The sequence below is a fragment of the Callorhinchus milii genome, unplaced genomic scaffold, assembly GCF_018977255.1.
Source record: "Callorhinchus milii isolate IMCB2004 unplaced genomic scaffold, IMCB_Cmil_1.0 Scaffold258, whole genome shotgun sequence".
Lineage (NCBI taxonomy): Eukaryota > Metazoa > Chordata > Chondrichthyes > Chimaeriformes > Callorhinchidae > Callorhinchus > Callorhinchus milii.
Window position 1 is genome coordinate 73,404 of NW_024704999.1, and position 13,612 is coordinate 87,015.

The window sequence follows — 13,612 nt, forward strand, 5'->3', positions numbered from 1 at the left end:
TAATTCTTTGGGGGTGCAATGGGGAATCCAAGCCCAGTATCTAGTGACGACCCCATCCCACCGGCGTCTAACGTAGACTAATACTGTTAGGTAAACGGTACCTTGCGTGCGTTGAGCAAGGAAACTCGCCAAAGGTTTCGCCCGGCCTGAGAATCAAACCCGGGTCCTCTCGCTTACCAGGCGAGAGCTCCACTACGCTACAGGACTCTTATCTCGCTGGGAGTCTAATGAGGGATTCCATCACAATGAGGAGGGGGGGGGGACGGGGGACGGACCCAATAGACTGAAGGCAATTGACGTTTTTTTTGTTACATTTTGGAAATTCTGTACAGGGTTCTCAGTTTGCGAAGCAAAACTAACACAATCTATAATCAGTAACAACTGTGTTGCTCATATTCTTATATCACCAGATTTTAATGAAAGACACATTCTGAGGACCATTATCGATTGAATATTCACTTGACAAGATCCCATATTATTACAATAGTGCAACTCATCATTTGCAATACAAATGTTTCTTCAATTTGATTGGGGGGCAGCTGTAACATCAAAGTGGCTCCAAGCACTTTGTGGGTCATTGCTGTGGCGATTGTAGACAAACAGTACAAATTTCACCCACAAAATAGTCAATCCACTTTACAGTAAATCCTGTGAAGTGCTTTGGACCATCTGGAGAGATTGCTGAAGACATGTTTGAGTGTAGCCTATTTTGTGTATGTAAACTCACTTCTATTTTGAATAGCTTGGCAATGCTCTCAATGCCAAGTTTTAGCTGGTTAGGACTCCAGCAGTTACCCCCAGTGCACACTCAGGCCTCCCCAATAGCTCTTGCCATCTTGCGCTTAACATTCTCTGGAATTAAATAAGCAAAGTGCCATTGAGGAGTAATTATTACAGACAGATATGTACAACCAGCTGAACAGTTCCTCTCAAGAACATGATAAGGTCTATCCTTACAGATGTAAGGATTATTATTATTAAAATACAACTTTCCTTGAATAAATATATGCACTGTAGGCCATCAGAATCTGATTCAGAATGTCAGGTCATCAGTTATACCATGTTAAAACAAGACATTCAGTATTAAATCTTTATGGCATTAAATTTCTGTAACAACACCGATAGAAAAATATATCAATAGATACATACTACATTACTAGTGGGCTTCTGATGCAAAGACCAATATTGGAGCAAGTTCATAATGTCTAGTGTGGAAGTTTTAGTCAAAGTTTTCAAGTTTTATATGTCCCTCTTCGATAACAACACTACTCTCTTCATCTCCCGATTCAGGCAGTGCATAAATTATAGTGTCATCATCTTCATGGCAAATTATTGTTACAGTACGCCTGCGATCAGCCCCCTGACTTTTTGTCTGCAAGGAAGTCTGCAAATCACAAACAAAAACAATGTTAGCTAGATCAGCTTCTTAGTCCATTCAAATTTATACCACGACTTTTTGTGGGACACTGCTGTGCGCAATTACTGCCGAGTTTGACCCACAAAATACGTAGTCACTGCACTTTACTGTCTATTCTGTGAAGCGCTTTTAGATCTCTCAACAACGTGATAATCTATCCAATGCAAGCATTATTATTATTTTTATGTATTCATGGCTGTTTGCTGTGTGCAAATCGGCAGCCAAGTTTGCCCATGGAGATATAACAACTTGCATTCACGCGGGGTAATGTCCCGGGAGTGCTTCAGAGTGGCGGGGTCTATTCTGGTTATTATTATATGCACAGCCACTACACTTTACAGCGAATTGCCCCCGCGATTATTATGCCAAGTCAAGCTTTCCTGGAAACCTAGGCAACGTGAGTCGTTGTGCCTACCATCTCCAGCAGTTTAAGTTTCTCTTCCGAGAGGATGTTTTCTTTCTTCAGTTGCTCCACCAGGTTCTCCATGACCTTCAAGCGCGCCGAGTTCCTCCTCTCTCGCTGGTGGAGAATCTTGACCTTTTTCTGAAGGCTAAGCATGATCTCTCCAAGTTGCTCGGTGGTCAGATCATTCTTGTGGTAGGAATGTTCGCCCTGAACCTCTGTCGTGTCGGGCAGCTCATCGGGCTGTGTGGTCACCACCGTCTCCACGGCTGCGATGGGGGGTGCGGACGACACACTGCACTCGATTGAGAGAGTCGACATAATAGGTGTGGTGATCGCGGAGGGCAATGTCAGGACACTCTCAACCCCAGCCACTATCGTTGGCGTCTCCACGAATAACTGCGGAGCGTGAAAAGGCAGAACGGGTGAGGGTAGTGTGTGAAAGCACGGCACTGCCGTTGTGGCTTCGAACAGCGAGGTCACCGGAGTGGAAGTCAGCGACTGAAAAGATGGCAGACTTTCGTAAACCTGTACAGTCTCAGCCGGTACTATAGTCTCCACGGGGGTTAGTGTTATGGCAGTCGTCTCCTCGGGTTCCTCCTGCGTCGAGAGTTGTAAAGCTTCAACAGAAGCTGATAAAGGGGGTGAAAGTTTGATAGTTTCAACAGACGGTTCGTTGTCAAACGGCGACAGAGGTGGCTCAGTCAATACAGAGTCCGAGGAGATTGAGGAATCTATGTGGAAGGGCTCGAAAGGAACCGCTGATGCATTTGGTAAGGATTCAATGGATGTTTCCATTGCTTCAGACAGAGTCTCGTCACAAGCATCGGGAGAAGATATCGTCACAGTGTCCAATTCAGTCATGGGGGTTGATACAGTTGACTCGGTTTCTATGACTTGTACAGCAAGTTCATCACCCGATACAGACATCACCGTTGATAAGATAGGAATGGTCGTCGTGGACAGAGCAGCCGTTTCTATTCTTTCATCACCACACTGAGTCTCGGACATATTTACCTTTCGTGATGGCTTCTTCATTCTTTTTAAACCATCCGTTCTAGCGGCAGCTTTCGTTTTCTGCAGGAACAAAAAAAATAATTTTTTAAACCAGGTGTTGCACAATGACCCGTATCGTTAAATTTCAGGTTAACTTTATTTTGTCACACAATGATCTTAATATAACAACCACCACTCCATTTCTCATCAGAAGGTCATTCCAGGTAAACAAGGTCAGGGTGTTTTTCTGCAGTTATGTAGCAGTTAACAATTTATCTCTTTCCTTTCAGGGGTTTACTGTATATATTCACAGGAACCTTAATTCACTGAAAGATTCTGTAGCCTACTGAGAATCATAAAACATAGAAGGAGGCCATTCGGCCATTGTGCCTGTGAAGGCTCTTTGAAAGAGCTATCAACTAGTTCCACTTGCCCGCCCTTACCCCAACTCGTCCCAATCCTCTGCTCTTACCCCAACTAGTCCCATTCTCTTGCTCTTACCCCATAGCCCTGCACATTTTTCCTTTTCAAGTTCCTATCCAATTCCCTTTTGAAAGCTATTATCGAATATGTTTCCACCAGCCTTTAAAGCAGTGCGTTCCAGACCGTAACAACCCTCTGGGTAAAAAAATGTCTCCTCGTCTCCCCTTTAGTTTTGTCAATTATCTTAAATCTGTGTCCGCTGATTACTGATCCGGCTAAGAGCAATCAGCATACCGTAGGTTGATCTGGAAAAGAAAATATTGTAGGAACAGCATCTGGCTTCAAATATCGTATCCCCCACCTCCGTTCAAAGCTTTCGGGGGTGAAATGGTCACTGCAGAGGTACTGGTATGGGGTTGGAGCCCAATCCTTTCTCTTCATATTTGAGAGCCATTGTTGGAATCTCTCTTTGTCTTGTGATGGAAACCTGAAATAAAAGAAGATAATTCATAATAATACTTCCATTTGATAGATTTCACAACAGGAGGTCATCTCAAGGCATTTCACAGGACATACTGTAATGTGTGATTTTTCGAGGTGAATGTTTTCAAAATTAATTTTACAATACTGTACTCGATGCAAAGAAAGGTATAGCCTGAAGACCCTTCCTCTTCGCCTGTGCCTATGGTCCCCTCCCCCCTGGCTACCCTGCGTGAGGGGTGCTGTGGAAATGCAAGTTGTTCTTGTTGCTGCTGTAAACGCTGGCTTTGCAAACAAAGATGGGACGAATGGCCTAGTTCGGCACTGAATGTAAATGTATGTAAATCTATGTAAATCCCACCAACTGAAAGAGAAATTTTACCTGTACGATTTTTAAACAGGACACTGGGACGACTCCCTTTTCAAACAGTACAGTGCCACAAAGTTTGCCAGGAAGCCGTATCAAATGGCAAGCTATGTGGTTTTAGCAGTTACCCCAACGCACACTCTGGGCTCTGCCCCCCGCACCCCCCCCCCTCCCAGTTAGAGTACCTAATACTCTCCGGAACTAGGTAGGCTGAGTGCACCCCTCCAGGGAGAGAGAGCGAGAGAGAGAGAGAGCGCACACTTTCCATTCCAACAACCTATCGCTGGGATGTCCATGTGTAGGTGGGTTTGGGGACTCATAAACGCGGTGATGGGTTTCCGCGCGAGTCAGACACCCGTCTGATCCCAAGAAAAGTGCCACGGGTTACTTAACGCACACCTGAACCGTTAGGCGGAGCTCGGTTCAAAGTCTCATGATAACAATAATAATAATAGTCCTTGCATTTCGACGCGGAGCCTTATCACGTCTGCGAGACGCCTCAAAGCGCTTCACGGGGTACGCTGTAAAGGGTAGTGACTGTGTGTTTCGTGGATCGTTGCTCCGGTGCAGCGCTGTGGGGGTGTGAGGCATTGGCGGTGAGGTCCCCGTCTGTGCTGCTCAGGTGGACGATAAAGATCCCGCGGCGTTATCGCTCTCTCTCTCTCTCTCTCTCTCTCGGTGTCCTGGCCAACCATCCACCAGGTATCTCTCTCTCTCTCTCTCTCTTTTATCCATCGTTTCCTCCTTCCTAATCACTCTCTCCCTCACTGCCCCCCTCCCGTCTCTTTTCTTCTCTCACTCCCTCTTCTTCTCTCTCACTCCCTTTTTCCCTCTCACTCCCTCTCCTGTCTCTTCTCTCACTCCTTCTCTCTCAATCCCCCTCTCTGTCTCTCTCCCTCCTCTCCCCCTCCCCTCCCTTCCCCTCTCTCTCCCCTCTCCCCCCATCTCTCCCCCCTCCCTCACCTCCCTCCCCCTCTCCCCCTCCCCTCCCTCTCCCCCTCCCCCCTCCCTCTCTCCCCCCCCTCCCTCTCTCCCCCTCCCCTCCCCCCCCCTCTCTCTCACCTCCCTCTCTATTCCCCCCTCCCCCCCCCCCCTCCTCTCTCCCTCTCTCCCCCCCCCTCACTGACCTGTGGTAACTGGCCTGACGGTCCGCGAGGCCGAGGCGCCGCTGGCGGCCGCAGTGCGGGAACGAGCAGTTCTTGGGCATATCTCCCCCTCCCGCTCGCGGCCCCGAACTGCCAAACCCCCAACCGCCACGGCTCGCGCCGGAGCCCGGAGCCGGGGCGCGCTGACGTCACGCGCCCCGAGCCCGGCGCGACGCGCTGACGTCGCGCGCCACCACCCGGCGGTGGCGCGCGACGTCAGCGCGTCGCGCCGGGCTCCGGGGCGCGGAGGTGGCGGCGCGCGACGTCAGCGCGTCGGGCTCGGCGGCGACGCGCTGACGTCACGCGCCACCGACTCTCCACACACACACACACACGTGACACAACGGGTGTCACGTGGCGCCCCTTTGATGGCAACACTGGTTGCCTCCAGCTGGTCCCACGTGACATCTCCAGCCCACACCCCCCCCACACACCCACCCCTCCCCCCCACACCCCCCCCCTCACACACACACCCCACACACACCTCCCTCCCCCCCCACACACACAACCCCTCCCCCCACACACCACCACCCCTCCCCCCCACACCCCCCCCCTCACACACACACCCACACACACCTCCCTCCCCCCACACACACACCCTCCCCTCCCCCCCCCACACACACACCCCTCCCTCCCCCCACCCCCCCCCCCCACACACACCACACCCTCCCCCCCCCCACACCTCCCACCACACACACCACCCCCTCCCCCCCACACACACACACCCCCCACACACACCCTCCTCCCCCCCCACCCCCCCCCACACACACACACACCCTCCCCCCCCACCACACCCCCCCCCCCACACACACCCTCCCCCCCCCCACACCACCCCCCACACCCACCACCCCCCACCCCACACCCCACCCACCCCCACACACACACCACCCCCCCCTCCCCCCCACACCCTCCCACAATCTCCCTCCCCCCCCCCACACACACACCACACCCCCCCTCCCCCCCACCCCCCCCCCCCACACACACACACCCCCCCCACACACACACACCCTTGCGCTTGCATTTATATTACATTACCCCCTACACACACACACCCTCCCCCCAGGGTTAATATTACATTAACCCCTACGATCATAATCCTTGCGCTGAATGCAGCGCCTGGTCACGTCATGCGCAGGATGCCCCGTCAAGGGGATTGAACTGCAATTCGTGACCTCCCAAACGCTCGCTCTCCTCACCGGTTTCCCCACACGGGGATTGAGGGACCTTAGTTATGAGGAGAGGTCAGCAGCGAAACTCGGATTATTCTCCCCGGAGCAGAGAAAATTAAATAGGACATTTAATAGAGGTTCAACCCGTTCGAAAGTCCGCCCATAAAACACATAAATCATTTGCAGAGTGTCCTGCGAAAAGCATCGAAGCGTCTCGAACGTTGCGATAAGGCACTGCTGTTATATTTACATTCCTGATTATTTATGTTCCTTATCTTTATTGTCCGCCTAAACGGGAAACAGATGGAGGCGGTGCTGGGAGGTGACGGGGGAATAAAGCGATGGCTTTCGGCTGCGTACGAGAATGTGAAACTAACTGAGTTTCATTTCCTTGAAAAGAATCATTTACTGACACCTCATTGGCAGCCGCGCAGCCACAAAGAGAGGGAAGCGGAGAGGGAGCGGTGCAGTTCAGCTCAGCTCCTCGGCAAAGGATAAAATCGATAATTTTCCACCCAAAGCAGAGAGGAGACGAGACAACGACGACCACCACAAGTTACATTTGCGGAGCTCCTTTCGAGACAACCGTCAAAAGCCGACAGCAATGCAACAGCCCATCTACAATCCGGTGAGTTACTTTTTCGACTGTTAAAAAAATAACCCCTTTTTTTTTCCTTCTTCCTCTTCACAGCCGTCGGGAACTCGTGTGTTCCGGGGGAAAGGTTCCGCCGGTCTACGTGCGTGTCCGTACGTGTCTCCCGTGTGTCCTCCGTGCCTGGGGCCGACCGTGCGTCCTTCCAAGTGGCCGTGCGGAACCCCACTTGGTCCTTATCTCGGGGTGTGTGCGCGCGTTGGGACACCACCAAATGCCTCGGGTCCGATTCCCGGGTGAATCAGATCAGCGTGAAACTTTCGGCAAATTTTCCCAGAAACATAGATACACACAGGACTGAAGGACCTCAGTTATGAGGAGAGGTCAGCGGCGAAACTCGGATTATTCTCCCCGGAGCAGAGAAGGTTAAGAGGGGATTTAATAGAGGTTTTCGAGATCACGAGAGGATTTGATGGGGTTGAACCGGGAAAAAACTGTTCCCACCGTCGTGTGGGTCAGTAACCCGAGGGCACCGATTTAAGAGCGTTGGGAAAAGAAACAGAGCGGAGGTTCGGAGAAATGTTTTCACCCAACGAGGCGTTGGGATCTGGAACGCAGGACCCGAAAGGGCAGCGGAAGCCGAATCGAGAGATTATTTTGAGTCACCGTCAAAAAGGGATATGACTTCTGGGGTGATTTCTCCTTTTGTCTCCTTTCTCTTTCCCCCTTTGCCCCCTTGCACTCTCTCTCCCTCTGCTCGGTCTCAGCCCCCCCCCCCCCCAACCCCCCAACTGTCAAGCGTAGGGAGGGGGCAAGACGGAGAGATTTGGGGCGTAGTAGCTGAATGCATGGCCACCGCTGGTGGAACGGAGGGCGAAATTGTGAGCTGGCAGCTGTTACCATGTAAGCTGGCATTGGGGTGTAGGGCGGTGGAGCAAACGCTGGAACCTGGGAACAGAAAAACAATATCAACTACACATGACATTTACACACACAGCGACATTTACACGGAACCTTTCACGTCAGGAGGACTTCCCAAGGCGCTGGACAGTCAGGGATTGGGACCCGAGCCGGTGGTTGGGACCAGGAGGGGTTGGAGGGCAGGCGGTTGGGGGGTTGGAGGGTGACCGAAGGCACGCTTGGTCGAAGAGGAGGGTCTTGAGACGAGCCTTGAAGGAGGCGAGGGAGGGGGCGAGGGGAGGGACTGTGGGGTGAAGTTCCAGAGGCAGTCGAGTGGAGGCAGTGGGTTGTGAAGTGAGCAGGTGGGAGAGGTCAGGAGGTGCCAGTGAAGGGATTTGTAGACAAGTGATAGGATCTTGAAGTTGATATGTTCGGTAATGGGGAGCCAGTGGGGGCTGGCGAGGGCTGGGGGTGATGGGGGGACGGGGTTCAGTGTATGTGATAGGGAGCCAGTGGAGCCTGGCGAGGGCTGGGGGTGGTGGGGGTACGGGGGTTAGTGTGTGTCATAGAGAGCCAGTGGAGGCTGGCGAGGGTAGGGGTGATGGGGGGACGGGGTTTGGTGTGTGTGATAGGGAGCCAGTGGAGGCTGGCGAGGGCTGGGGTGATGGGGGAACGGGGTTCAGTGTGTGTGATAGGGAGGCAGTGGAGGCTGGCGAGGGTAGGGGTGATGGGGGGACGGGGTTTGGTGTGTGTGATAGGGAGCCAGTGGAGGCTGTCGAGGGGTGGGGGTGATGGGGGGACGGGGTTTAGTGTGTGAGACTATCTAGAGCGGGGCTAGGGGTGTGAAGGGAAGTTCGGTCGCTGTGTCTCTCACCCCGGGGCTGGTGAAGGTGATGGTGCTGATGGTGACGTCTCCAGAGATGCCTAAAGTGTCCACCCGGTTGAACGGCAAACGGTGATTATACTCCAGAAGGTGGTTTCCATTTGCCGAGACCTTTAAACCACAACAACTTGCATTTATTATAATAATAATAATAATAATAATCCTCGCATTTGACCCGGTGCCTTATCACATCGTTGGGACGTCTCAAAGCGCTTTACAGGATACACTGTAAAGTGTAGTGACTGTGTGTTTTGTGGGCGAAACGTGGCAGCCAATTGCACCCAACGACGTCCCCACAAACAGTCGTGGATTGAGTGACCACATTATTCTTTTTTCTTCTTTTTTTTTTGAAGGGATTATTATCCCTGGAAAGTGAACCGTCAATCGACTAACAACCGGGTTCCTACTGACTGCTGGGCACGCGTGTGAGCGTGTGTGTGTGGGTCGGTGTGTGTGAGAGTGTGTGGGAGACTGAGAGTGTGTGTCAGAGTGCGTCTGTGTATCTGTGTGTGTGTGAGAGAGAGTATGAGAGTGCGAGTGTATGAGTGTGTCTGTGTGCGGGTGTGAGTGTATGAGTGTGTGAGAGTGTGAGTGTATAAGTGTGTCTGTGTGTGAGAGTGAGTGTATGAGTGTGTGAGAGTGTGAGTGTATGAGTGTGTCTGTGTGTGAGTGTGAGTGTATGAGAATGTGAGTGTATAAGTGTGTCTGTGTGTGAGAGTGAGTGTATGAGTGTGTGAGAGTGTGAGTGTATGAGTGTGTCTGTGTGCGAGTGTGAGAAAGTGTGAGCGTGTGAGAGTGTGAGTGTATGAGTGTGTCTGTGTGCGAGTGTGAGAAAGTGTGAGTGTGTGAGTATGAGCGTGTCTGTGTGTGAGTGTGAGAAAGTGTGAGTGTGTGAGTGTATGAGTGTGTCTGTGTGTAAGAGTGAGTGTATGAGTGTGTGTGTGTGCGAGTGTGAGAAAGTGTGAGTGTGTGAGAGTGTGAGTGTATAAGTGTGTCGTGTGTGAGAGTGAGTGTATGAGTGTGTGAGAGTGTGAGTGTAAGTGTGTGTGAGAGTGAGTGTATGAGTGTGTGAGAGTGTGAGTGTATGAGTGTGTCTGTGTGTGAGAGTGTGAGTGTATGAGTGTGTGAGAGTGTGAGTGTATGAGTGTGTCTGTGTGTGAGTGTGAGTGTATGAGTGTGAGAGTGTGAGTGTATGAGTGTGTCTGTGTGTGAGAATGTGAGTGTATGAGTGTGTCTGTGTGTGAGAGTGAGTGTATGAGTGTGTGAGAGTGTGAGTGTATGAGTGTGTCTGTGTGTGAGAGTGTGAGTGTATGAGTGTGTCTGTGTGCGAGTGCGAGAAAGTGTGAGCGTGTGTGAGAGTGTGAGTGTATGAGCGTGTCTGTGTGCGAGTGTGAGAAAGTGTGAGTGTGTGAGAGCGTGAGTGTATGAGTGTGTCTGTGTGCGAGTGTGAGAGCGTGTGAGTGTGTGAGAGTATGAGTGTGTCTGTGTGGGAGTGTGAGAGCGTGTGAGAGTGTGAGAGTGTGAGTGTGTCTGTGTGGGAGTGTGAGAGCGTGTGAGAGTGTGAGTGTATGAGCGTGTCTGTGTGAGAGCGTGAGAGCGTGTGAGTGTGAGAGTGTGAGTGTATGAGCGTGTCTGTGTGCGAGTGTGAGAGCGTGTGAGAGTGTGAGAGCGTGAGTGTATGAGCGTGTCTGTGTGAGAGCGTGAGAGCGTGTGAGTGTGAGAGTGTGAGTGTATGAGCGTGTCTGTGTGCGAGTGTGAGAGCGTGTGAGAGTGTGAGAGCGTGAGTGTATGAGCGTGTCTGTGTGCGAGTGTGAGAGCGTGTGAGCGTGTGAGTGTGAGAGCGTGTGAGCGTGTGAGAGTGTGAGTGTATGAGCGTGTCTGTGTGCGAGTGTGAGAGCGTGTGAGAGCGTGTGAGAGCGTGTGAGAGCGTGTGAGTGTGTGAGAGTATGAGCGTGTCTGTGTGCGAGTGTGAGAGCGTGTGAGCGTGTGAGCGTGTCTGAGTGTGAGAGTGAGTGTGGGGCTGGTGACCGGTTACCTGAAAGCAGTATGGTCGCAGGTGGAAGATGAGCTCAAAGTAAGTTCCCCGGGAGAGGGGGATTCCTTGCTTCCTCTCCTCACTGCCCCAGCGCTGATTCTGCAGCGAGTTACACACAATCAGCTCTCCATCACTGAAACGGGGGTTGAAATGGAGCGCTATATCGGGGCGGGGGCTCACACCGGCCCCGCACTGAAAATCCACCTGGAACCTGACGGCAAACATTCATGATAACCGTGAGAAATAATAATAATAATAATCCTTGCATTTGATATAGCGCTTTTCACGTCGGGAGGACGTCCCAAAGCGCTTCACAGAACACAGAACACACTGTAAAGTGAATTGACTGTATATTTATATGTTTATATATATGTTTACCAGACACCCCACTGATCATGGTGACGGGTTTCTGCGCGCGTGTGTGCGTGTGTTAGTGTGTGTGTGTGTTTACCAGACACCCCACTGATTATGGTGACGGGTTTCTGTGTGTGCGTGTGCGCGTGTGTTAGTGTGTGTGTGTGTGTGCGCGTGTGTTAGTGTGTGTGTGTTTACCAGACACCCCACTGATCATGGTGACGGGTTTCTGCGCGCGCCTGTGTGTGCGTGTGCGCGTGTGTTAGTGTGTGTGTGTTTACCAGACACCCCACTGATCATGATGACGGGTTTCTGCGCGCGTGTGTGTGTGTGCGTGTGTGCGTGTGTTAGTGTGTGTGTTTACCAGACACCCCACTGATCATGGTGACGGCTTTCTGCGCGCGTGTGTGCGTGTGTTAGTGTGTGTGTGTGTTTACCAGACACCCCACTGATTATGGTGACGGGTTTCTGTGTGTGTGTGTGTGCGTGTGTTAGTGTGTGTGTGTGTGTATGTTTACCAGACACCCTACTGATCATGGTGACAGGTTTCTGCGCGCGTGTGTGTGCGTGTGTTAGTGTGTGTGTGTGTGTATGTTTACCAGACACCCCACTGATCATGGTGACGGGTTTCTGCGCGCGTGTGTGTGCGTGTGTGCGTGTGTTAGTGTGTGTGTGTGTGTTTACCAGACACCCCACTGATCATGGTAACGGGTTTCTGCGCGCGTGTGTGTGCGTGTGCGCGTGTGTTAGTGTGTGTGTGTGTGTTTACCAGACACCCCACTGATCATGGTGACGGCTTTCTGCGCGCGTGTGTGTGCGCGTGTGCGTGTGTTAGTGTGTGTGTGTTTACCAGACACCCCACTGATCATGGTGACGGGTTTCTGCGCGCGTGTGTGTGTCAGACACGGTTACGGGTTTCCACGTGCGCGGAAAAAAATCTCTACAATTTACCTCTTAGCATATTGAGGTACTTGTCCTTGAATCATCACCATTTTCCCCTCTTGCATTCCCCCAAATATTGCCCCGGTGAAGGGAATACTCTGAAAGAGGCAAAAAATAATAGAATAATAATAAATGTTTCCGTCTTTCTTTCACACAAAGAATCTGGAAACTCTCTCTCCCCTAAAAGGCTGTGTTCCAGTCACATTTTCAAGACAAAATAGTAATAAATACCAATGACAATCCTTGCATTTGACACACAGCCTCAACACACGTTCAAGACGCCTCAAAGCTCTTCCTTCGCAGGATATACTGGAAAAGTGTAGTGACTGTGCATTTCGTGGCAGTCAATAGGTCGGAAAGTCCTGAGGAGCTCAGTATACACGGGGTCCAGAGTCTTCCTCAAATGCGGTGATCGCCTGATAAGAGATATTGCCGCATTCATAGCTTTCTCCTGTGTGTGTGTGTGTGTGTCTCTATCTTTCTGTGTGTGTGTGTCTCTATCTTTCTGTGTCTGTGTGTCTCTATCTTTCTGTGTGTGTGTCTCTATCTTTCTGTGTGTCTCTATCTTTCTGTGTGTGTGTCTCTATCATTCTGTGTGTCTCTATCTTTCTGTGTGTGTGTATCTTTCTGTGTGTGTCTCTATCTTTCTGTGTGTGTGTCTCTATCTTTCTGTGTGTGTCTCTATCTTTCTGTGTGTGTGCCTCTATCTTTCTGTGTGTGTGCCTCTATCTTTCTGTGTGTGTGTCTCTATCTTTCTGTGTGTGTGCCTCTATCTTTCTGTGTCCGTGTGTCTCTATCTTTCTGTGTGTGTGTCTCTATCTTTCTGTGTGTGTGTCTCTATCTTTCTGTGTGTGTGTCTCTATCTTTCTGTGTCCGTGTGTCTCTATCTTTCTGTGTGTGTGTCTCTATCTTTCTGTGTGTGTGTCTCTATCTTTCTGTGTGTGTGTCTCTATCTTTCTGTGTGTGTGTCTCTATCTTTCTGTGTGTGTGTCTCTATCTTTCTGTGTGTGTGTCTCTATCTTTCTGTGTCCGTGTGTCTCTATCTTTCTGTGTGTGTGTCTCTATCTTTCTGTGTGTGTGTCTCTATCATTCTGTGTGTCTCTATCTTTCTGTGTGTGTGTCTCTATCTTTCTGTGTGTCTCTATCTTTCTGTGTCCGTTTGTCTCTATCTTTCTGTGTGTGTGTCTCTATCTTTCTGTGTGTGTGTCTCTATCTTTCTGTGTGTGTGTCTCTATCTTTCTGTGTGTCTCTATCTTTCTGTGTGTGTGTCTCTATCATTCTGTGTGTCTCTATCTTTCTGTGTGTGTGTCTCTATCTTTCTGTGTGTGTGTGTCTCTATCATTCTGTGTCCGTGTGTCTCTATCTTTCTGTGTCCGTGTGTCTCTATCTTTCTGTGTCCGTGTGTCTCTATCATTCTGTGTCCGTGTGTCTCTATCTTTCTGTGTCCGTGTGTCTCTATCTTTCTATGTCCGTGTGTCTCTATCTTTCTGTGTGTGTGTGTCTCTA

General features: G+C 50.7%; 2 protein-coding genes across 2 annotated transcripts; both read right to left on the reverse strand.

The window, feature by feature from the left end:
* Nucleotides 1-386: 386 nt before the first annotated feature.
* On the reverse strand, nucleotides 387-5,334 carry LOC103173392 (THAP domain-containing protein 5). Its single transcript, XM_042346030.1, has 4 exons — nucleotides 5,214-5,334; nucleotides 3,534-3,726; nucleotides 1,833-2,897; nucleotides 387-1,384 (listed from the first exon to the last, which is right to left on the reverse strand). The coding sequence occupies exons 1-4, from the start codon at nucleotides 5,291-5,293 to the stop codon at nucleotides 1,220-1,222; spliced, it is 1,503 nt and encodes a 500-aa protein (XP_042201964.1). The 5' UTR covers nucleotides 5,294-5,334; the 3' UTR covers nucleotides 387-1,219.
* Nucleotides 5,335-7,507: 2,173 nt separating this feature from the next.
* On the reverse strand, nucleotides 7,508-12,204 carry LOC121851970 (galectin-12-like; the record flags this gene model as incomplete). The annotated part of the gene is given in 5 exon segments (XM_042346032.1): nucleotides 7,508-7,599; nucleotides 7,841-7,940; nucleotides 8,767-8,886; nucleotides 10,811-11,021; nucleotides 12,116-12,204. Coding segments are annotated over 5 exon segments (612 nt in total), but the record flags the coding sequence as incomplete, so codon positions are not given.
* Nucleotides 12,205-13,612: the final 1,408 nt, after the last annotated feature.